We start from the raw sequence: 23501 nt of genomic DNA, 5'->3' as shown, positions 1-23501 counted from the left end.
GTTTTTCTTCTCCAATATGGAAATATGCATACGAGGCTGATTTAACATCAGCTGTCAACTGCAGGAAACACGTTAAATTCACATTCACATTCCTTACCGCCCAGCTCTTTCCCCAAGAGTAATGACAAATTTCCTGGAACAATACTCTGAAGACTGTCAGTCAGCTTTATGGTCAATAAGAGCACAAGAACTTGAAATAGGAGGAAATTAAATGGGTTAAAGAAAATCTGGGGCAGATTCACAGGATTTAATTCTATGTGCAATACAAATGTAAAAGCACATACATTATACTGCCAAAAGTATTGGGTCACCTGGTCATCAGTACGGTATGTGATTTTTGAGCATTGCATTCCACATTTAGTCCCAATTCGCTCTTAAAATTCCCTCCACTCTTTTGAGAAGATGTTCCACTAGATTTTGGAGTGTGCTTATGGATATTTGTGTTCATCACCCACATGGGTATTATGAAAGGCAGGTACTGATGTAGGTGAGAAGACCTGGGGTGCAGTCAGCATTCACATTCATCCCAAAGGTGTTCAGTAGGGATTAAATCAGAGCGCTATAACAGGTCAATCAAGATCTTCCTCTCCAAAACATGTAAACCATATCTTCAAGGAGCTCACTTTGTGCACAGGGGCATTGCCATGCTGGAACAGGTTTGGGTTTTCAAGTTCAAATGAATGCAAAATTGTATTATAGCGCATCTAAAGAAGTCCTGTACAATTGAGTGCCTCCAGTTTTGTGGTTACAGTTTGAAAAAGAACCACACAAAGCAGGAAACGTCAGGTGTCCCAATACTTTTGGCAATACAGTGTATCTAAATTCTAGATATAGACATATGTCTATAGTGTACAATATACTGTCAATACTTTAATAGATATTTTATAAAAACATCTCAAAATATTGAAAATCCAGACAACTTTAAAAACAAGAACAATCAACTTCTAATTAAAGGTTAAGTGGGTTGGTCATGATATGATGTGAAAGAAGACAGTGGTTGTCCATTTCAATAATGATACACAAACGAGCTCAAGTACTCCTGCATTTTTATTGATTCATAGGAACATTTTGAGAATCTTGGGTTTAAAGTGCTGCAGAGTGCTGCCGTCCATGGTTTGGGCCATCTCCTGCGCCTGGAGGATTCTTTCGTGAGCTTCGTCGAACAGTTCGCCGCCGACAGCAGCCCGAACTCGATCCCTCCATGCGCTCAGTTTGGGCCGTCCTTTAAAGACATCCAAACCAGAACCTACAGGCTGAGAGCCATGAGAAATAAATAGTGGAAAATATACTGGGTTAGGCATCGTTCATAATGCTTATCAAAAGTTCCTAAACCTACTCGTCAACCTGAGTGTCCAAGGTGCTTTTTCTTCAGAACTCACAGTGCAAATATTACTTTACTTTATTCAAATTAAATCACTCAATTTCTATTAAGAATAAAAAGCCCTTAACATTTTTACAATGCTCTACCAAAGGAAAAAGCTTTTGCTTATAATTTATTTTCATTTTTTGGGTTATATACTAGATTCAGCTGAATGTGAGGATCACTCAAGCTCTAAACACAGATCACGCAGCATTGTAAACCCGACGTAGGTGCCAAAACTAATAATAATAAAAAAAAGGATGCATTCATCTCCCTGTTAATGTGAAAGCATAGAAATTGCTTATCATTGAACTTTAGTGTTACATTTTTTTTACTTTACATCAACAGCTCTGCCTTTTTAATCAGTTACAAATGTGAACGAAGCGGTACACAGAGTTCAATGAATCTGCTTTTTATGTTCGTTTGGACGGAGTTGGACATTTCTAGCTCTTCAGTTTGTGCAGCATGATCAGCACATTTGGTTAAACCATGTAAATGATCCAAACAAATCACTGAAACTGAACAAAATCAGACAATAAAATCTGTTAAGAGACTCGGTTAACCTTTAACACTCGTAGGCAACATTTCAGTCGGTTGTGAACAGAAGGTGGCCTGTCAAGCACGTGCACCAAACACACGATGGGGTTTGGGTGTCAGAAGGCAGTGTGTGTTTGCATAAGGCTTCCAGCAATGTTGTTTGAATGAGCCAGCATGTCTTCCATCTCAAGGATGGATTTGGAATGTAGTTAATGTCAACAGTTTGCTACATCGACTCAGGACTACTTTTTGCTTCTGATCATCATCACTGTACCCCGCAACATTGTATATCTGCAATAAATGGACATTCAGTGCAACCCAGATGAGGATGAGGTTCCCTCTTGAGTCTGGTTCCTCTCAAAGTTTCTTCCTTATGCCATCTCGGGGAGCTTTTCCTTGCCACAGTCACCACCGGCTTGCTCAACAGGGACAAACTTATACTTATAAAGAACATATTCACTTTTAATCACCACATTATCTGTGTAAAGCTGCTTTGAGACAATGTTCATTGTTAAAAGTGCTATCCAAATAAAAATGAATTTAATTCTCATCTGAGTTAACAGTATCAGTGATTTACTACGCTTTACCACTGTAGCATACACTCTACCATTGTGTCTGTATTTATGAGCATTACAATGCTCTTAGTAAACTGAAAGAAATGTTAAAGATTGAAAGATATGGTAGTCATATTAGATTTAGGCTGTTCTGGCTTCATATTTAGAAAGTAAAAACATTTGCTAAGAAATATGTGCCAATTATTTTGTATTATTTTAAAATATAGATGTACACATGAAAGTGAGGTCATCCTCAGGTGCCAGTGTGTGTAACTAGAGGGCAGAGCTGGGGGAATATGTATGTATGTATTATGTATGTGTGTGCGTGAATGCTTGTTTGTGCAGTGCAACTGAAAAGTTACACCAAACTGAGTATTAGCCAAAAATAAATAAATAAATAAAAACAAGACATTTCTTAGTTATAATGATGCCTGCCTTCAATTTCTTCTTTCCCAATCTCTCTATAAAATTTTGTATTAGTTCATGACTGTGTGTGAGTTTGGCTTGCATTGTCTCAGGCTTGCATTGCCTCTTTACATGGGAACAATACAATTAGGTTTATACCTGCATGATTTCCACAATAGCGACCAGGTCAGCCAGTGAGATCTGCTCTCCGGCGATGAAAGGTCTGTCGTCAAGAAACTTTTCCTCGATAAGCTTCAGCGAGTTGTTGAGATCCTCTAACGCCGCATCCATTTTTTCTTTGGGAACCTCCACGCCCAAAACTTTTGGAATCATGAGCTATAGACCAAAAAATGTATCATTTAAAACACTGCTGTTAATAATTCTTTATAATCAAGCAACTGAAATTTACGATTAAAGCCTGAGAAATTCTTTCTTGGGATTTAGATTAGAATGATGACCTCTCACCCTTAGCCAGAACACCTTGGACCCATGGGGTCTCATGGCTGAATGCTGCCAGGACAGATACTCATTTACACGTGCTCTCTTCTGCACATCGGCTGGATACCAATGGTCCGGGGTGCCATACTTCTGCAAGGTACTGCATAATGGCAACGCTGAAGGAAACACATGCAGAGAATGTCTTACTTTGCACTAGTCTTGCAGCAAGCAATAGTGAGAGTCTGGTACACTGCTAATAAATACATGTTTCACTACAATTCAGTTGATAAAGTAGATGACGGAGGCCTTTAAACCAGCAAAAAGTACAACAAACACTAAAGATTATATTCTTAAAATAAATAAATAAATAAATAAATAAAAAACTGTAATAATGTTTACAAATAGGATCGTATTCCAGGGTCTATATCCTTTTCTGAGCAATTTATTAAGTTACAGTGTTCAAATGCTTATTTTATGCTGCATTGCAAGTCATTGTAGCTGTGAAAATATAGGCTTGCTTCAACTTTATAGTACAGAGACTAGACAATAGAGGTACCAGTATTATGCATGTAACGTAGAAGACATGCAATAGATGGAGATGTACAAATAGCAATCTAATACAAATGAAATATATATATATATATATATATATATATATATATATATATATATATATATATATAAAAACCTGGACAATTACAGTAAAGTGCAAGAGCTTAGTAATTGAATAAAGGCTACCATTTAAATGTATCTAACATTTAAAACCTAAGATTATTAAACCTTTTGGGTATATATTGTTTTTAGAATAAGCAAAATGTTCTGTCAATAGAACAAGATTGACAATAAGTACAAATGACTTAAAAATGACTATATTCAAGATATTAGCTATTGTTAAATGTCCTATTCTGCAATGTGGAGAAGGACAGAGAAACAACAGAACTTAGCGTTTGTGTATTCGCTATGTAAAAGACGTCTTAAGCTGAGAGTCCAACGGCAACTCGTTTTGCAATCATGATGAGCAGAAAAGCCTCTACGAACACAAAAGGCTTGAAGCGGATATGTAGGATACGTCTATGCACATTTCTTGCGCATGATTTCATCAAACCCGAAATTCCTTTCCGATTCAGTTTGAAGCATAATACACAAAGGCCTTGTTTGAAACAAAAATTTTAACATTATCTCGAAGAACAAAATGCTGCACTGAAATGTAGCACTCAAGAGGAGAAAGCTACAGTATGTCACATTTGGGCGTTCTGCTTAATTCATTTAACACTTTTCCAAATGTAGTACAGATAAGATTCAAGGCTATACTCAGCTATAGAGACTAGAACAATATAGTCTTTATAATTATATTATTGGCTGAAGGTTCACTGGTAGGCTGTAACTGCAAAATCAGAAAAAAATGTAAAAGGGATTTAAATCCAGTTTCATTAGTGGAAAAACTAGACAACAGTGTTAAATGTATGGTGTAATACATTATTTCTTGCAAAAATACTTTAACAAATTATTTTCTTTGTTTGTCTTGCTGATTATTGTGCATACAGGAACTGGGCATTGGGATGGAGAGTTGACTATATCTACTTCAAACACACTTAATACCAACTGAAATCCACCACCAAGCAATGAAACATGAATCCGTCCAGAAATGTATCCATGGTCTTTATTCAATGTGTAGGTTAGACTGGAGCGCCATGTCTGTTTTTGTATTTAAAATAAATTGTGATTTATTATTGTGATTAAAACACAAACCTGCTTTCCATATGATGGTTTTAAAAAAACGGAATAAAAATTTAGCTCCATCGAGGTTTTGTCAAGGTGGAAACAGACTGTATAAACTTGTAATTATTATCAGGGAATGGTTTTGTATCTACTGAGCATTTTGAGTTGGGAGAATGGCCAAAATATAGACCTACATCTTGTACATTAATCATATGGGGAGCCTCTTTGCAGTTTCTGGCCTTCTCATCCACTTATTATCAGCTCCCATTTTCATATAAATTATTCTCATCACCTTTCACCCAGACAAAAATCTCCATCTCGGATTGCAGGTACTTTTCTCATTGGGTTGATCTTGCCAAACTCTTCATTATAGTGCTCGCCTGGAAATGAAACACATAAGTCAGTTTTATTTAGAATCTTTATACATACCAACACACCACAACTCCAACCTGGCAACTTGCTAAAAACAAATAAATGGGCAAAGCTGATCATTTTCTAAAACATTGACATGTCCTGCATACACCATTAAAATCTCTATGAAATGGCTTGAGAGCTGCGACTTGCTTCCGTAAGATAACATGTTAAGTCTGACAAAGAGGCCCAAGTCATGGTGTGTTGATGTGCTTCACTGATTTACAAAACAATCAAGAGTATTCAAGAAAACAAGTGACAGCCAAATCAACATGAAGAGCATTTTGGACAGCACAGTGGTGAGCACAATGTCGAGGTCTCAACGGGGGGCATCTATAACATGCGAGTAATAGGCTTCTAGCTCAAGAGTGAATATTATCTTTATATCCATTTTTCCAGTTCAGTGTGCCAGAAGATCATGTTCACTATTACAAAGCCAAAATATACATGACCTGGAGGGCATTTCATAGGACACACACATAAGCTATGCTCATGTGTCTATAACACAAAAAAGCTCTGAGACACCCATTAGGTGGAAATCTGGGTCATGTTGTGTACTGTTTTATACTGTTGTGCGAGATATACAGACATGTGCATTGCGTTTCGATGAAAATGAAGTTTTGAAATAGAATGAACTTTTTATTAGTATCACCAATGACATCAATGATTTCTAGTTTAAAAGAAATCTGCATAAGGTTACATTCATACAACATAACATGGTTAACACACACACACACAGTAGTTTTGGACAGAACTAACAGAACAAACTTTTTTGCAGCCTACCTGACATCAAAGACAACTTTTTGTACTCAAACTGGATGTTGTTCTTTTTGGCGAAAATGTAGACAGAGCGACAAGGCTGAGAAACGAGGTCCAAATAAATTTCCAACACCATTTTCACTCGTTTTCACTCGTCCGTCTCTTCACTTATTCTTCTGTACGAGGTACCTTAGGAACGTTTACAGATTTGCAGTCAATGCAAGTAAAAGAAAAAAAAAAAGCCCTGAAAAAAAAAGACCACGCCCCCTTTCTTCCATTTGACGAATCCACTGTCAATCCAACAGGAGTAATTCCCACCCACCTAGTAGATTTATGCGTGTTAACTCTTAACCCTGGTTACAATTTCACACACACACACACACACACACACACACATACATAGATAGATAGAGATAAATCAATTAAAAAAATGTATAATAAAGAAATATAGAAGAAATTGGAAAGATATATAATTGGTAGATTTGTATTGTGGACATTTGTAAAAAAATATATATATATTTTACAATTAATATATGCAATTAAAGAGATTTAAAATTAGAAATTTTAAAGTAAGTGATTTGTTTATACTATTACTTTATACACACACACACACACACATACACACACATATACATATATATATATATATATATATATATATATATATATATATATGTGTGTGTGTGTGTGTGTGTGTGTGTGTGTGTGTGTGTGTATGTGTGTATAAAGTAGTGTATTTTTGTATTAAAAAAAAAAAAAAATATATATATATATATATATATATATATATATATATATATATATATATATATATATATATAAATATTTTTTATTTTATTTATTTATTTATTTGTGTATTTTTATTGTTGTTATTAAACTTGAAAACATACACAATGCCAGGGGAATAAAAGACTATAAAGTTAGCACAGTCACTGTGGCTACTCACTCTGTTGTACCGGAAATACGATTTGTTTTGCACATACAAAAACGCAAAAAAAATCCATAGCGTTAGCGTTAGCCCCTAACCAGAAAGTGGCTAGCGTTTTATGCTAGCGATATTGATTCTTTAGTCCAGATTTAGGAATTTCTCTTACAAGGAGAAAATCATGACAATTCTGCATCTCGAGGGAGTGAATGAATGAAAGATGGAAATTTGTAAAAGTATGCTGAAATAAGTAGAACAGTTAAATAGATCATATGTGTATAAATTAAATATTAAATGTAAAACAAACACACGTACATATACACATCTGGGGTTTTTTATTTACATTTTATTTAATCAATTTCATTTAATTGATTTCATTGATTGCTCAATTTAATTAGTATAATAAAAATCAGTCATAATATTAAAACTACCTGCCTAATATTGTGTATGTTTCTCTGACCTGTCAATAAGCCATGGATGCCCATGATCCATGATCCATTTTCTAGGTACTAACCCTTTGACCCCTGTCAATGTAACTCAGACCATTACACTTGCACATTTTTTCCTGCTTCCACCACATCAAATTCAATCACATGACACCAACCCTGGATCCTGAACTTTGTTAAAGTTTGTTTCTTTTGCTTGGCATTTTAACTTTGATATTGAATGTGTAACTTTTCACTTATATTAATTTGTCACACTATGAGATGGTTCTGTTTCTCATGATAGAGACTCTGACACGCTCACCCTCATCTACACTAGTGCACCGGAGCCTCCCACTTCTTTTTCTATTCTGGTTAGAGCCAGTTTGTACTGGTCTGGAGTAGTACACACTTAGTAAAACAACTACAATCCCTTGGAAATTTCTCGCATCAAATAACCTGCATTTCTCAATACAATATACTGGCAAATTTCGAAAGAATGCTTTTTCTTCCTGGCCTTTTTGAGACCAAAAATGTTAAAGTTCTGCGACGTAAGACCATTTGTTTTACTTCCTTAAAAAAACACAACTGTTTTCTGCCGTGCTTCCACAGACGTTTTCTTATTATAAACAAGCTTTTTAACTTAAGATTAGCTCAGTGATGGTTGCTGAATATGGGCCTTCTTATGCCTATGTAGAAATTCAACATCTACAACATTAGAAATGTCCAGGCCGTATTTCTACAAATAATATTAACATTTAATTGACAAACAATACAGTGACTTTCTTTCAGAAAGCATTGCAAATTCTGATTTGAGTGATTCCAGGCCTGTGAACAAGTGTAGATTAGATTGTGTCTCTAACACAATCCTAAACTGTGCTACTGTGAATCAGTGAAGTCCATGTACAAGTTACTTTTAGTCCTCCAATGAGGAAATTAACTCCCTAAAACAGTTAGAGGCTCAAATAGCTTTTTATAAATGTCTGAAAACTTTGTCTTTGAAGCATAATTGTTGCACACTGAATACTAACATCCTGTGTCTCAGATTGTGTTTATGTCTAATGAGGTGTGCATTCTTGTGTGTTGTGGTTACCATTTCTGTTGACCAAAATTTCTCACGCTTAAGACCGTGGCACACCATGTTTTTGTAAGTGTAATAGCAAAAAACCGATGGAGCTCTTTTTATGTGTCCTCTCTTAAAAATGTGGGCAATGTATGTATTATGTATGTATGTATGTATGTATGTATGGATAATATCTTTGAGTAGTCAATGTGCAGCTTGCATAGCAGAACAGATTTACTGTCTTCTAAAAATAACTCAACATACATCATTTTAGCCGACCACAGAACATGATTCCAATATTTTATGCTCTTGTACAGGTTGTCTTCAGCAAACTGTTTGTGGGCTTTCTTGTGAGCCAGCTTCCTTCTGGGACGACCGCAATGCAAACTGACTTGTTGCAGTGTGTGGCATATGGCCTGAGCACTAACAAATGAACCCTCCACTTCTGCAACCTCTAAAGCAATGCTGGTAGCACTTTGATGCAGCATCTGCACCTGAACACAGCATGAGGACTCAACTTGTTTGATCAACCCTTGCGAGGCCTGTTCCCGAGTGGAACCCGTCTTAGAAAATCCTCACATGGGTTATCTTACCACTGCTATGCGGATGAAACTCAACTCATCTTTTCTTTCCCTCCCTCAGCTTTCGCTCAGATCTCGACATGCTTGACAGACATACCTTCATGGATGAGTGCTCATCAATTAAATGTGACTCATCTCCAGGTCAAAATCTCCAAATAACTCTTCATGACTCTCTGCCCTCCCCTTCAGCCACTGCATACAACCTTGGGGTGACTATGGACAATCAACTGTAGAGACTGGACTACTGCAACTCTTTGCTGGCAGGTCTTCCTCTGAACACTATTCTTTCATTGCAAATGATTCAAAGTGCAGCTGCACGACTTAATCTGCCCAAATTCTCCCACCCCACTGCTGCGCTCCCTCCACTGGCTTTCAGTAGCTGCACGTATCAGATTTAAAACACTGAGGCTTGTCTACAAGGCCAAAAATTGATCAGCACCATATTACCTCAGAGACCTCAGAGACCTCATCACTCATCGCACTACACCACACTGCCTGAGATCCTCCAGCACTGCTCGACTGGTACACCTTCTCTCAGAATGAGAGGTAAGTATGTATTTCAAGGCTCTTCTCTGTATTGGCCCCGAGGTGGTGCAATCAACTTCCCCTCTAATTTAATCCAACGCTTCTAATCCTGTCTATCCTTGTTACTCCCAATAAAAATCTCAGCATCTTCAGCTCTGCTACCTCCAGCTCCACCTCCTGTTTTTTAGTCAAAACCACTGTCTCCAAACCATACAACATCGCTGGTCTCACCACAGTCCTATAAACTTTTCCTCTTTCTATCACAAATCGCTCATACCACTCTTCTCCATCCACTTCTCCCTGCCTGCACTCTTTTCTTCACTTCTCTAAAACACTCTCCATTACTTTGCACTGTTAAGCCCTTAAACTCCTCCACCTTCAGCACCTCTTCTCCCTGCAATCGCATCATTCCACTGCCCCTTCCTCTCATTCACACACATGTACTCTGTTTTACTCCTACTGACTTTCATTCCCCTTCTCTCCAGCGTGTACCTCCACTTCTCCAGGCTTCTCAACCTGTTCCCTACTCTCACCACAAATTACAATGTCATCTGCAAACAGGCTGCTGAAATGTGAGATACTGTATATATATATATATATATATATATATATATATATATATATATATATATATATATATATATAAATAAAAACTGTACAATGGTACCAAGGCTGTGTATGTACAGCTATATCTACATGGTATACCCTTTTATCAAATGAACGTGGAAATGCTATGAATTTACAAAGTTGGGACACTGTGCAAATTGTGAATAAAAACAGAATGCAATGATGTGGAAGTTTCAAATTTCAATATTTTATTCAGAATACAACATAGATGACATATCAAATGTTTAAACTGAGAAAATTTATAATTTTAAGGGAAAAATAAGTTGATTTTAAATTTCATGGCATCAAAACATCTCAAAAAAGTTGGCCATGTTTACACCTGTGTGGCATCCCCTCTTCTTTTCATAACAGTCTGCAAACATCTGGGGACTGTGGAGACAACTTGCTCAAGTTTAGGAATAGGAACGTTGTCCCATTCTTGTCTAATACAGGCTTCTAGTTGCTCAACTGTCTTAGGTCTTCATTGTCGCATCTTCCTCTTTATGATGCGCCAAATGTTTTCTATGGGTGAAAGATCTGGACTGCAGGCTGACCATTTCAGTACCTGGATCCTTCTTCTACACAGCCATGATGTTGTAATTGATGCAGTATGCGGTCTGGCATTGTCATGATGGAAATTGCAAGGTCTTCCCTGAAAGAGATGACGTCTAGATGGGAGCATATGTTGTTCTAGAACTTGGATATACCTTTCAGCATTGATGGTGCCTTTCCAGATGTGTAAGCTGCCCATGCCACACGCACTCATGCAACCCCATACCAATCGGAGATGCAGGCTTCTGAGCGCTGATAACAACTTGGGTTGTCCTGATCCTCTTTAGTCCGGATGACATGGCGTCCCAGTTTTCCAAAAAGAACTTCAAATTTTGATTCGTCTGACCACAGAACAGTTTTCCACTTTGCCACAGTCCATTTTAAATGAGCCCTTGCCCAGAAAAAATGCCTGCGTTTCTGGATCATGTTTAGATATGGCTTCTTTTTTGACCTATAGAGTTTTAGCCGGCAACAACGAATGGCACGGTAGATTGTGTTCATCTAGAATGTTTTCTGTAAGTATTCCTGAGCCCATGTTGTGATTTCCATTACAGTAGCATTCCTGTATGTGATGCAGTGCCGTCTAAGGGCCTGAAGATCACGGGCATCCATTATGGTTTTCCGACATTGACCCTTACGCACAGAGATTGTTCCAGATTCTCTGAATCTTTGGATGATATTATGCACTGTAGATGATGATAACTTCAAACTAATTTTCTCTGAGAAACTCCTTTCTGATGTTGCTTTACTATTTTTCGCCGCAGCATCGGGGGAATTGGTGATCCGCTGCCCATCTTGACTTCTGAGAGACACTGCCACTCTGAGAGGCTCTTTTTATATCCAATCATGTTGCCAGTTGACCTAATAAGTTGCAAATTGGTCCTCCAGCTGTTCCTTATATGCACATTTAACTTTTCTGGCCTCTTATTGCTGCCTGTCCCAACTTTTGTGGAATATGTAGCTCTTAATGAAATCCAAAATGAGCCAATATTTGGCATGACATTTCAAAATGTCTCACTTTCAACATTTGATATGTTATCTAGATTCTATTGTGAATAAAATATAGGTTTATGAGATTTGTAAATTATTGCATTCCTTTTTTATTTACAATTGTTAGTTGAGTGGCAGTTTCACCACCATTTGCAGGGATTTTACACACTGCGGAGATGCCATGCCACACTTTAATGGAGTTAGTTAGAACGCACACCAAACTGAATTTGAGACACAGCCAGGATCATGTGTTTCTGACTTGTTTTTTAACTGGTCACTAATTTCAATGCAATGTTCAATCAAATGTAGTTAAAAGTGATTTATTTGCATACTTATTTGCATTTACAAGTTTCCATCCTTCTGTTATCAAAGGCGCAATGTTTGCGTGAATAATTAAAGGAAGATAAACTCAATTTCATTTAAGAACTCATTTATTCAAAAAGAACCCATTCAACTATTTCTTGCTGCAGAATTTCAATTAGTTTAGAAATTAAAAAGAATAAAAAAGTGAAAAAAATAAACAAGGGTGATAAAACTGGTTTTAACAAAAAAACGTGTAGGCTAAAACTTTTCTCAGGACTCCATAAAACATGATCAATTTTGCATTGTTCAACAATATGAGTTAATAGTAATTTATAATAAAAAATATGAAGGTTACCACATAATCAACTGGACTATGGATCAGAAGTAAAATAAGTTTAGATTCATACGATGCAAAACTAATTATAAAATAGCCACAATATGACTACACTGCTTGCTTGCCTTTTAGGAAATCTTTCGTTTTCTTCTGTATGTGTAATATAATTACTCATAATTTCAACGTTTTCTATTACTAAGAAAAAAAATAAAAAGATAACAGCTCTTACAGCGTGTCCCAAAAGGTTATATTCCACTTATACCACAGCAATTTGTAACTAGTTATTTTTTTTGTTTTAATAATGAATAACGTGCCGGTTTATTCGTATGGACTCTTTTTCTCTCACTTGAAATGGATAAATGTCCAAAACAAAAATCTTTACCAAAGGCTTCACCATAATAAGGATCTTTTTTTGTGTGAAATGGCATGTTTTATAATCTGCTGATTATAAGTATTAGCTGATTTGTCCACAAAGTCCCTGTGTATTAGTTGTTACTATGGAAATTAAAACATTAGAATGTGTGCCTTCATAGGGGAGTGGTAGCCCAATGGTCATGGTGCTGGGATACTGATCGGAAGGTCGTAAATTCAAGCCTTAATATCGCCAAGATGCAACCCTTGGGCCCTTAATCAAAGGCCCTTAACCCTATGTGCTTCAAGGACACTGTATCATGGCTGACCCCAGCTTCTAAACAAGTATATGCAAAAAAAAAAAAAAAAAGAATCTCACTGTGCTGTAATGTATATGTGACAAATAAAGGCTATTCTATTAATAGAAACTTGGCGTTAGAGAAAATGAATCAGCACGTTCTGCCAGTCAGATTTGATGTGGTATAAAGCAGGAACCCATGGATTTCCTTAGAAACGCGTGGAACATTTTGTTGGTAAGAATTGCATATATTGTATATTACACATGCATTTGATGAGGTTACAAATGTTCACTGAGATGATCTCTAAACGAGAAGAAAAAAGTACCATCCACCAGATCTCTAGCTAAAAATGAAAGCGTTTCTCAAAATGTTCTGTTTTCCCATACTCAGAACACCAGAATAATGCTATAGCACCTTCTCTTTTCTTTGTTTCCTCCCTCAATTATTTCTCATAAAGGACGTTTACATGTAGTCCAGCTACAAACCAGCTTAAATGTTTATATATACCCGTTACCTGGATGATCGATGACTGATATTATGTGGTTGGATAATTGTTTGAGTTCGTAATTTGCTTTTCCAGCATCTGCTTTATATTTGACGGCCTTCCAGCATCGTCAGCACAATTTTTAGATGTGTTTGTGTGTGTGTGTGTGTGTGTGTGTGTGTGTGTGTGTGTGTGAGGGGGTTGGGGATTGACAATTCCCCAAAGGTTCACAATTCCTGTTCAAATGTTTAAACCCCTGCATAATGTATCATGTTGCCTTCTTGAGAATGAATATTTGAAACTTCTGTAATAGTGTCTAGTATCAACCTAGTGTCTCAGTTGCCCTGGGTGTGGAAAGATGGATCGCAAAATCATACAAGCACTATTGAAAAGAGGTCAAACATGCAAAAGATTCTTGAAAACCAAGTTGCTGGAGACTTTTTTTTTCCAAAGTAGAATGAGCAGTTTAACTACTAAGGATAAACAACTATCACAAAACTTAAAACCAGTCATTGATCATCCAGTATGGAGAGACAACTGTATGAAACTTTACAACCAGTTCAGTTATTTTGTCTTTTGGAATAGATACACACATTTACTATGTGAAATAGCTCATTCCAGACAATACTTAATTAAACACAATGTAATTTGTATGAGTCCCCTGTTTTATTTATTAACATGTTACTGTAGTAGGGTGTTTTCCTCTACAGGAAGCTCATCACTGTGCCTTTCTTCCCCACCTGCCACGGCTCCAGCGGGTAGAACCTGATCACCATGCTACACAAGAACACAGGAAACAAACAAAACCAGTGACAATCAGATCTCTTTATGATGCAACTACAAATAATACACAATAACACACTGATACACATGCAGCCTGCATATATACGCTCAGGTCCAATATTTCCTTTCAATACTTTATTAATAATTACAGAAGTAGGAAAGGTGTACTATTTTTTTTTTTTAAATCTTTTCTCTGAACTTTTTTTTTTTTTTGCGTAACAATTATTACACACTGAAATACTTTGTGGCGTTTTTGTGTGTTTTGTCACCACTGGAGGTTTGCAAGGACCACACAATTGTCATATTCATGATCTGATAATTCGAAACCTAGACTTGAAGATGGGTGTACTTTCTTTTCCCCTTGGCTGCAGGTGGCTTTCTTCATTCTGAGTTTCTCCAAGCTTGCTGATATCTACAACCTTCTTTTCTCAAGCAAGTGAAGAACTCCATATCGTGAACCTGCTTGTTATGTGCTTTATAAGCAAAAACTTGCAACCTGGTTTCCTAATACATGCTGGTAGTACATCATGCACCATACAGTTAATAGTTACCTCTGAACTACAATATCCAGGTGGACACACACACACATACATACACACATACATACATACATACATACATACATACATACATACATACAGTTCCACCATTCAGCATGTTCAAGTGATTCACTACACATTCACATTCATCCAAGCAGATCTAAAAACCTATAAACTTGCCTTTTCAAACACATTCCAAATATTTCTCTGAAACTATAGTTGCATTATGTGTTTGGATAATATATTTTTGTGGCACTTATTAATTTAATAAAAAAATGGTTAATGTAAAGCATTAGTGACCACCATGTACTTTGGTTCTAACCTTTGAAGGGGTGATTCTTAAAGATTTCTTAAACCTACATCAGACATACTTTATAGATTGACAATGTTATCTCAATATTACATCTGAAGGCCAAATTTGGTTCTGAAGAAGCCAGAAGAAGTTTTCTGCTCAAAACATATCAAAAGGTAAGCAAAATTGAACGAAGGTGTTAAATCAGTGGTGCTACATCTTCTACTGACCGGTCCTGACTGAGTCCCAGCTCCTGGATAAGAAACTGGAAGAGTTTGGCGCTGTGCTCCTTATTCTTCTCTGCAGTGTCAGTCACAGCAATGGCAGAAACAGAGAGCAACACGGCTGGGGAACACGAGCCGGCAATAAGCATGGGCAGATCAGGCTTCACCACTAAATTCATCCTCTGAGGGGAAAAAGGCATCATCAAAAATGTCAATTTAATCCAAAATGTCTATTGTAACAGTCCTAAAAGCTCTAGACTGACACCTAGTGGCCTGTTTACACGGACACATGCACACCAATCAGCCACAACATTAACACCACAACCCTAATATTGTGTAGGTCCCTCTCATATCATGAAAACTTCTCTGACCCGACAAGGCATGGACTCCATAAGAACTATGCTATGTGCTATGATATCTGACATCAATACATTAACAGCAGATCCTTTAAGTCGAGTGATTTGCGAGGTAGGACCTCCAGCAAATTCCACAGATTCTTAATCAGATGGAGTTGGACTTTCATCCATGTATATAATGTAATAGAAAATGTGTTTCTTCAGGCCACCTTCTTCCATTGCTTCACAGTCTAGTTCTGATGGTCACGTGCCAATTAAAGGCATTTTGATGCCAGCATGGACTCTCTTTGCAACCCCATACACAGCAAATTGTGATGCACTGTGTTTTGCCACGTTTCTATTATAGCCAGCTTTTTTTTCAGTAACTTGTGCCACAGATGTTCTGCTGTGGGATCGGCGGAGCTTTAACTCCCCATGTAAATCTATGAGCCTTAAATACAAATGACCTGTTCCAAAAGTTTACCAGTTGACCTTTAATCAACCAGTTGTCTCAGGAACTAACCACTGCATACTGGAACCAGCCGTTTCAGACGATTATCTGAGTCGGTCATCGAGTCAACACAATTTAGCTAAAAACTGTCAGACTCTGACTGTTTACTGGACAGGTGCCATTGTAACAAGATAATCAATTGTTCACCTTTCACGTCAACTTTCACTGCTTCAGATTAAAGCAAAATCACTTCAATCACAGATTCCCAGCCCCGGTACTGGCACAGTTTTCTGTTTACCCCGTTCATAAACCACCAGGTTCAGGTCAGAGCAGGGAAAACAGTAACTTGTGCAGGACAGGGGTCAATCCGGCACAGATGGAAGCATCTGGTTTAAATGCTATGTATTCAGTAACTGATATGGCTCCTGGTGGAAGCTTTTTTTGGCAACAAACTTTTGTTTCAGCAGTTATAGTTTTCTCTAATTATTGATTTCCATGATATTCTTTATATCTCCGCAAGTCAGTCTCTTCAGGACCCTCCATAAAAAATCTTTCCATAAAAGTACACATCCTTCACTCAACAAGCACAGATACTCATGTTTTCAAAGACTCTACTAAAGGTTGAAGTACTGACTACACTTTTTTACTCAAGTTAAAGTAAAGTAGTTTGGGCTCTGACATGTATTTAAGTAAAAAGAAGCCATTACTACTACCTGTTTTAGTGTCACACTGATAACTGAACCTGACATCATGTCATATATTTTATATATAACCTTGCAAAAAATCTGCAAGATTTAGCGACTTCTAAGTGGCTTTAAAAAAGGCCAGATTTGTGATGGTTAGACAAATGCACCAGCAAGAGGGTCACGCTTCTAAGACTTGTTGATGTAAATAGGGGGGCGAAGACTAACGCATCTGGTCCAATCTCACAGACGAGCTACTGTAACACAAATTACGACAGTTTACGACATTAAACGTAAACGCAACTGTCACTCCGTGGTTTTCATTCTGACTTTTCATGACCTTATAGCATTAGCTAGCTTTTAACTGGTAGCTTCACAATACTCACATCCTCCGGTTTTCCCAGAACAGCCGCGGTGGTGGAGCAAAGCTTTTTTAGAAAGGCTTCAGAAAATTTACTTGCGGGCAAATTGCTCTCTAAATCGATGAACGGCATTTTGTTTTTCGTTTGAAAGAGCAATGTGGTTGATTTTCTACACTGGACAACTTCCCTACAAACAAACTGCAGCCAAGTCCCGCCCACGGACCGCGTGATTGGTCAAAACGCAGAGACGCCTGTTCATTCTTATCTGTGATTGGTCAGTGTTGTTGAAGGCACGTTCCAGTAGCATGCGGAGGAGACGTGGAATAGGCAGATCAGGAAGTGTCATTCAAAATATGACATGCAGATTTCACGTGTACTGCTGAGCTGAATTTACATTTATACGTTTTTTAAAGTTAATATAGCTCAGTTCTTCAGCTGCAGGCTTTGGTTCTACATTGTGTCTTGATTAAAAATGAAAAATTAAAAGTGAACAATGACTTCTTCTTCTTTCGGTTTCTCCCATTAGGGGTCGCCACAGCGGATCATCCGTCTCCATACCCCCTGTCCTCTACCTCTGCCTCTTTCAAACCAACTACCTGCATGTCTTCCCTCACCACATCCATAAACCTCCTCTTTGGACTTCCTCTTTTCCTCCTTCCTGGTGGCTCCATCCTCAGCATTCTTCTACCGATATACCCCATGTCCCTCCTCTGCACATGTCTAAACCCTCTCAATCTCTCCTCCCTCACCTTGTCTCCAACACGTCCTACATGTGCTGTCCCTCTAATAAACTCATTTCTAATCCTGTCCATCCTCTTCACTCCCAACGAAAACCATCTTCAGCTCTGCTACCTCCAGCACCACCTCATGTTTTTAGTCAACACCACTGTCTCTAAACTATACAACATCTCAGGTCTCACCACAGTCCTATAAACTTTCCCTTTCACTCTTGCAGATGCCCTTCTATCACAAATCACTCTGGCCATCACTCTTCTCCACCAGTGAGAGACTTAACAAAGTTCAAAATTCAATAGCAAGAAAAAAAACCCCAATAATTAGATGCGAGTTAATTAAATTTAATTTGGTTATATTTGTATAGTGGATTACAGTAGACAGTCTCAAAGCAGTTTAACATACATTATGTAAATAATTTAACATATGTAATTCAGTCCATATATGTTTATCCCATATAAGTTTATCACTAATGAGCAAACCAGTGGTGACACTGGCAAGAAAAGACTCCCTGAGATGGTATGAGGAAGAGACTTTGAGAAGAATTGGACCCAAAAGGAACCCATCTTTATCTGGGTGACACAGAATTGTCCATTCATTACAGGTCCATCATTGTTTAGGTTATCAACTGTTGACTGATGGACACTTGAATTGCAAAAGACTGTTCATGACAGCTGTAGTAAGTCATTGTACCAGACCAGTATATTAATTACAGCCCAAATTAATCTTCAGTCTCAGACTAGAGCCCTACAACCGGGAAAAAGGTGTAAAATAGATGATTGGTGAAGCGTCTATCATAAGCAGCTCTTTTTCTTTTCCCTATTGATCAACCATGTGATTATCTTGTAATAATGGCACTTGTCAGGAAGTGGGAATACAAGCGAGCAAAAGAGTTATCGGTTTTCAAAGTTGTTTAAAAAGCTAAAAAAATTTGGGGAATAACCATCATGGTCCTATCCATGTGTGTGTGGAAATGCATACAGTAACTGCAGATCAGTCAGAGGGACTCCTTGAAAAAGTACTCAATGCTGCTCCTGATCAACCATCAAAAGTACCTACATTTGTCATGTTAGCATCAGTGCTGGACCTGTGATTCTCTAACAATGTCCAGCTGGAAAAACGTGGTCCTGTTATGCATGTGGATGCTACTTTGGCACATACCACCAACATAAACATTGTTGCAGATCAGTACACAACTTAGTGAGAATCATGGGTGTGGCCTTTATGTAATGTCACACTGCTAACATTGTTCAGGAAAGGTCTGAGGAACGAGAGTTAAGGCCTCCAAATTTCCTAGATCTTCATCTGATCTAACTTCTTGGTGCCAGATTCCATAGCACACCTTCAAAGAACTTGGTGAGTTCATGCCTCAAAGGGAACCTACACAACATAAGGCAGGTAATTTTATTTATTGTAAATTGATGTATAAAGTGATGTGAATTGCTGGATTTTATTTTATAGTTTTGCATATTTTGTCACACATCAGTTCATCAAGCAAATTTTGATAATAAATTAATGTAAATAGAGAACATATTTTAAAAATTATTTCCTTTACTAATGGAGTTAAGCTGGCCAACCTTGCCTGGCCTATGTGAAAATGTAATTGCACCCCAAACCTGATAACTGACTGTGCCACGCTTGGACAACATCTGCAATCAAGCATTTGTGAAACTGGCAACAAGTCTTTACAGCACTGTGGAGGAATTTTGGCCCACACTTTTGTGCAGAATTATTTTAAATCAGCTAGACTGGAGGTTTTTTTTTTAAGTGTGAACAACCTGTTTCAGGCCACGGCAAGCATCTTGTTTCGGATTTAAGTCTGGACTTTGTCTAGGCCAGTCAAAATAAACAATATCAGGAAGTGGGCAAATAATTTTTTTACAGCAGTGTAATTGAAGCATGAAGCAAAATAAACCAATAACACAAGCAAACATCATTTACATCGTCCTTTACATCGTCCCACCAGGCGTACTTAATTTGCATTCTGTTTATCTAGTGTTCTGACATCTCTCAAATCTCCATAGCTTGGGGTCAGAAATAGTAAATGTAAGTGCAAAAAAAATAGTTGTTTTCCACTTTTGCGTCTTGACACAGTGTTCAAGATCAGAGGTCATGAGTAATTTAGTATTTGATCGAACATAACAAATAAAGAGACAAGGATGTGAATAGCAGCTGTTTATTTTATCTTACAAACACACGAGTCAAAACCCGGAACAGAAACAAATTAAATACAGATCAAGTGCCGGAGGGATCGAGAAGATTTGTACAGAGAGAACAGATGTGTTCTGTGTCTTCTTCAAAATGCTCCTCACACCAGGGATGACACACCTAGAATAAGAAAAATGGAAGGAAGGAAAAGTGAAAATCAGAAAGAAAGGGAGAAAGAGTGAAAGTCAAAAAGGAAGGGAGAAAGAGAGGAAGGTGGAAAGAAAGGGAGGAAGAGAGGAAAGAAGGGAGGAAGTATGGAAGTCAGAAAGGAAGGGAGGAAGAGTAGAAGTCAGGAAGAAGGGGGGAGGAGTGGAAGGAAGGGAGGAAGTATTGAAGTCAGAAAGGAAGAGTGGAAGCCAGGAAGGAAGGGAGGGAGGAAGAATGGAAGTCAGGAAGAAAGGAAGGAAGGAAGAATGCAGGTCAGGAAGAAAGGAAGGAGGAGGAAGAGTGGAAGTTAGGAAAGAAGGAAGGACATTACACATTTATTTGGATTACATTACATACTTTTTACAAGTTTTATGAGAAACTATGAAGAACATATTAGAAAAAAACTGCAAATGCTGGAAAAAGTACACAAGTTCTGTCTCCAGTGCAGACTGAATAAAAGAGTTCAAACTTCTCTCTGTTTGTGCACTTTGCTCTATGAAAGTACATTTTGGAAACCGGGTTGCATGCAGAGTGCTTCCAGGAAGCAATTTAAACTTGTTTAGTGTTCCTGATATTATTTTCTTGCCCTTCCATATACGCAGGTCATAGGGAATTTAGGGGTGACCCCAAATAGTCAAGATTCGATGCTTGGATACGAGGAGCCTGATTTAACTAGCAATCGAGGATCATCTCATTTTGGTTATATAGGGGTGCTCAAGGTCCGAACTACCGGTTTTCTCCCAATAAGTTAATATACGGCCCATTATGATAATGCTGTAAATAAAAATGTGAAAAGAAATATGCTTTGAATACATATTTTTATAATGGGTGAATAAATACAGCCACCCCTGTGACAGATTGACGTTTCACTAACCTGATCCATGGCCGACACAGAAGCATCTTGGTACATTGTGTACATTGATGCTGTACTTAGCGCATGCTTTTTTAGGTTTATTGATCCAAAATGTTTTTTTGACATTCTCTTCTATATCTTTGTGTGATGTTCTTCTGTACATCATGGTTTTAAAATGTTATATATATAAATATAAAAAATGCAATGTGCATACCGTGGGAGAATTTGCACTGTTTGAGAGCTTCGTTGAAGCCTTCGCACAAGCTGAGGTCTGTCTGTGTGGTAGCACAGTCGAGAAACTGCCTCACTTCGAAAAGACACGGCCCGGCCTGAGGTGGAGCAGCTCGAGCAGGCTCCTACAAATCAGACAGAGAGATTATTATTATTATTATTATTATTATTATGAATCCATATCATAGACTAACATCACTCTATAATAAATGCTGTATACCTTAATTTGATATTTTCTGCTTTGTTTCTTTTTTTTATTTTTTATTATATCGCTATATACCTGCCCTTCACATTAATAATTAATCTGTTTATCAATCTGTGTCTATCTATCTCCCTTTATTTCTTCAAGTGAGGACTCACTTGAGGTGCAGGAGAAGGTCTGGGTGCATCGGATGAGCTGCTTCCACTGAAGGCACCGGTAATGGCGCTACCCATCACGTGGCCCACCGCCGAACCCACAGCAACACCAGCTGCCGTCGTGGCCATCTGAGCCATGAGGCCTGGCTGCTTGGGCTGAACAGGAGCCGCGGCCACCGCTGATGGAGGAGGCACCACCGGAGCCGGAGCATAGGACTGAGCGGGAGCACTGTGAGAGATCAGAGGTCATTAGTGATATAGTAGACTCCAGTACAAAATACTATACTGCAATTAAAAGCAGGTATTTATGAAATATTAATAACCATAATGTGTGTGGGTAATATCACCAGGTGTCTTCTGTGATTTTTTTTGACAGAATTTTTTTTGTGCTCAAGGTTACATAAACTGTACAAAATTCTGGTGCCAATTCCCATACACTTCATATTTACCCTCATTAACAGCCATCTCAAGTGTATGACCTTAAGTAACCCTTGGATTTAGGGAGTAAAAGGACAAACCACTAATTCAGTAACCTTAGACCTTGTCTTTGTCCTTTCCCCGAATAAGGAATCCGTTCTGGAAAATCAATTCAGCCATGGATTTAAACAGTTTCAACATTTAACACACTACTCTTCTGTACAGTCAATTATCTTTATTTATTGCTTTATTTTATTTTCCTAATTTTTTTTATTGCAGCACCACATCATGATAAATAAATGCAACCCATAATTTTTGGCAAATAAAGGATGATTCTGCTTAAAAAAAAAAAAAAAAAAAGGCAGTTACACTATTTGTTAGATCGGATTATATTCCCCCACCTGTATTTGGTATTTCTGCATGATGATTGGCTAGATCATAGATCCGTCTGGGAAAAACCGCACAGAGCAATACCAACCAACCAATCCTAGCGAAGTAGGCGGGACAATATTAGCCAATCCCGATGGTGAACGGTGAATGTGTCGGAATGTGGGTAGGGAAAGTTATATCTAGTGCGTCAGTTTTTAGGGACCTAGCTAACTTAATTAAAGGTAATAATTTCCGGCCAAAGAGTCAGTTTTACCTTTCTGGTGCTGCAGAACGACTGCGACTTCCTCTCGCCATGTTTTCAGTCACGTTGCTGTAGCTCAGCTGTAGTTAATGAACGCTGCTTCACGCAGTTTGTCCCCTGAGCGCTCATACAGCACGAACGGACTTCTGGTAGCCGGTTGCACGTGAAGTTGACCTTGTGTATGCGCGTGGAGGGGACAAACGCGCATGCGCCGATACGCTCTCCAGCAAATCCGGGGAGCCACGTGATTTCCATGTCTCACACTCCTTGGAAGAAGCTCGTGCTCATCTTCAAAGTGAATGCTGATATAATGAAATAGCAGCTGAAGTGTGTGTGTGTGTGTGTGTGTAACCGTAATGTTTTGATGTCCAAACGTCCAGTATCAATAAAAGGAACAAATCAGATGTGCACCAGCTTGATAACTGTCCACATAAAGAACCTGCCCTCTAGTGATGGAGGAAAGAAATGCACATATGTTCAATTTAATGACTAATTTCAGTGGTGGACGAAGTACACAAACCATGTACTTGAGTTAAAGTAGATACATGTAGGTAAAATATTACTCCAGTAAAAGTTCTTCCTTTAAACTTTCACTTGGGTAAAAGTACAAAGGTATTTGCCTTCAAATGTACATAAGT

At 38.0% G+C, this 23501-nt stretch overlaps 3 protein-coding genes across 3 annotated transcripts; all 3 read right to left on the bottom strand.

Moving 5' to 3' along the window:
* Positions 1-1029: 1029 nt before the first annotated feature.
* On the bottom strand, positions 1030-6414 carry gstt1b (glutathione S-transferase theta 1b). Its single transcript, XM_046868678.1, is given in 6 exon segments — positions 1030-1253; positions 3016-3192; positions 3322-3448; positions 3450-3470; positions 5306-5393; positions 6208-6414. Coding segments are annotated over 6 exon segments (723 nt in total). The 5' UTR covers positions 6320-6414; the 3' UTR covers positions 1030-1055.
* Positions 6415-14262: 7848 nt separating this feature from the next.
* On the bottom strand, positions 14263-17514 carry ddt (D-dopachrome tautomerase). The gene is made up of 3 exons (XM_046868685.1): positions 17312-17514; positions 15463-15638; positions 14263-14395 (listed from the first exon to the last, which is right to left on the bottom strand). The coding sequence occupies exons 1-3, from the start codon at positions 17417-17419 to the stop codon at positions 14323-14325; spliced, it is 357 nt and encodes a 118-aa protein (XP_046724641.1). The 5' UTR covers positions 17420-17514; the 3' UTR covers positions 14263-14322.
* A 2665-nt stretch (positions 17515-20179) lies between these two features.
* Positions 20180-23069, bottom strand: chchd10 (coiled-coil-helix-coiled-coil-helix domain containing 10). The gene is made up of 4 exons (XM_046867691.1): positions 22876-23069; positions 21819-22044; positions 21442-21583; positions 20180-20347 (listed from the first exon to the last, which is right to left on the bottom strand). The coding sequence occupies exons 1-4, from the start codon at positions 22914-22916 to the stop codon at positions 20328-20330; spliced, it is 429 nt and encodes a 142-aa protein (XP_046723647.1). The 5' UTR covers positions 22917-23069; the 3' UTR covers positions 20180-20327.
* Between the last annotated feature and the right edge of the window lie 432 nt (positions 23070-23501).

Source organism: Silurus meridionalis, chromosome 15 (genome assembly GCF_014805685.1).
Source record: "Silurus meridionalis isolate SWU-2019-XX chromosome 15, ASM1480568v1, whole genome shotgun sequence".
Lineage (NCBI taxonomy): Eukaryota > Metazoa > Chordata > Actinopteri > Siluriformes > Siluridae > Silurus > Silurus meridionalis.
Note: the sequence above shows the minus strand (reverse complement) of the source record. Positions and strands in the feature narration are given on the sequence as shown.

Bases quoted from the DNA above. Each gene is read 5' to 3' on its own strand.
- chchd10 (XM_046867691.1), bottom strand. From the start codon at position 22,916: ATGGCGAGAGGAAGTCGCAGTCGTTCTGCAGCACCAGAAAG. The intron at 22,045-22,875 runs GTAAAACTGACT...GATCTCTCACAG, and splicing joins CGTTCTGCAGCACCAGAAAG to TGCTCCCGCTCAGTCCTATG. The intron at 21,584-21,818 runs GTGAGTCCTCAC...TCTGATTTGTAG, and splicing joins GACCTTCTCCTGCACCTCAA to GAGCCTGCTCGAGCTGCTCC.
- ddt (XM_046868685.1), bottom strand. From the start codon at position 17,419: ATGCCGTTCATCGATTTAGAGAGCAATTTGCCCGCAAGTAAATTTTCT. The intron at 15,639-17,311 runs GTGAGTATTGTG...TTTTCCCCTCAG, and splicing joins TTCTGGGAAAACCGGAGGAT to AGGATGAATTTAGTGGTGAA. The intron at 14,396-15,462 runs GTCAGTAGAAGA...GTTCTTGTGTAG, and splicing joins CTGGGACTCAGTCAGGACCG to CATGGTGATCAGGTTCTACC.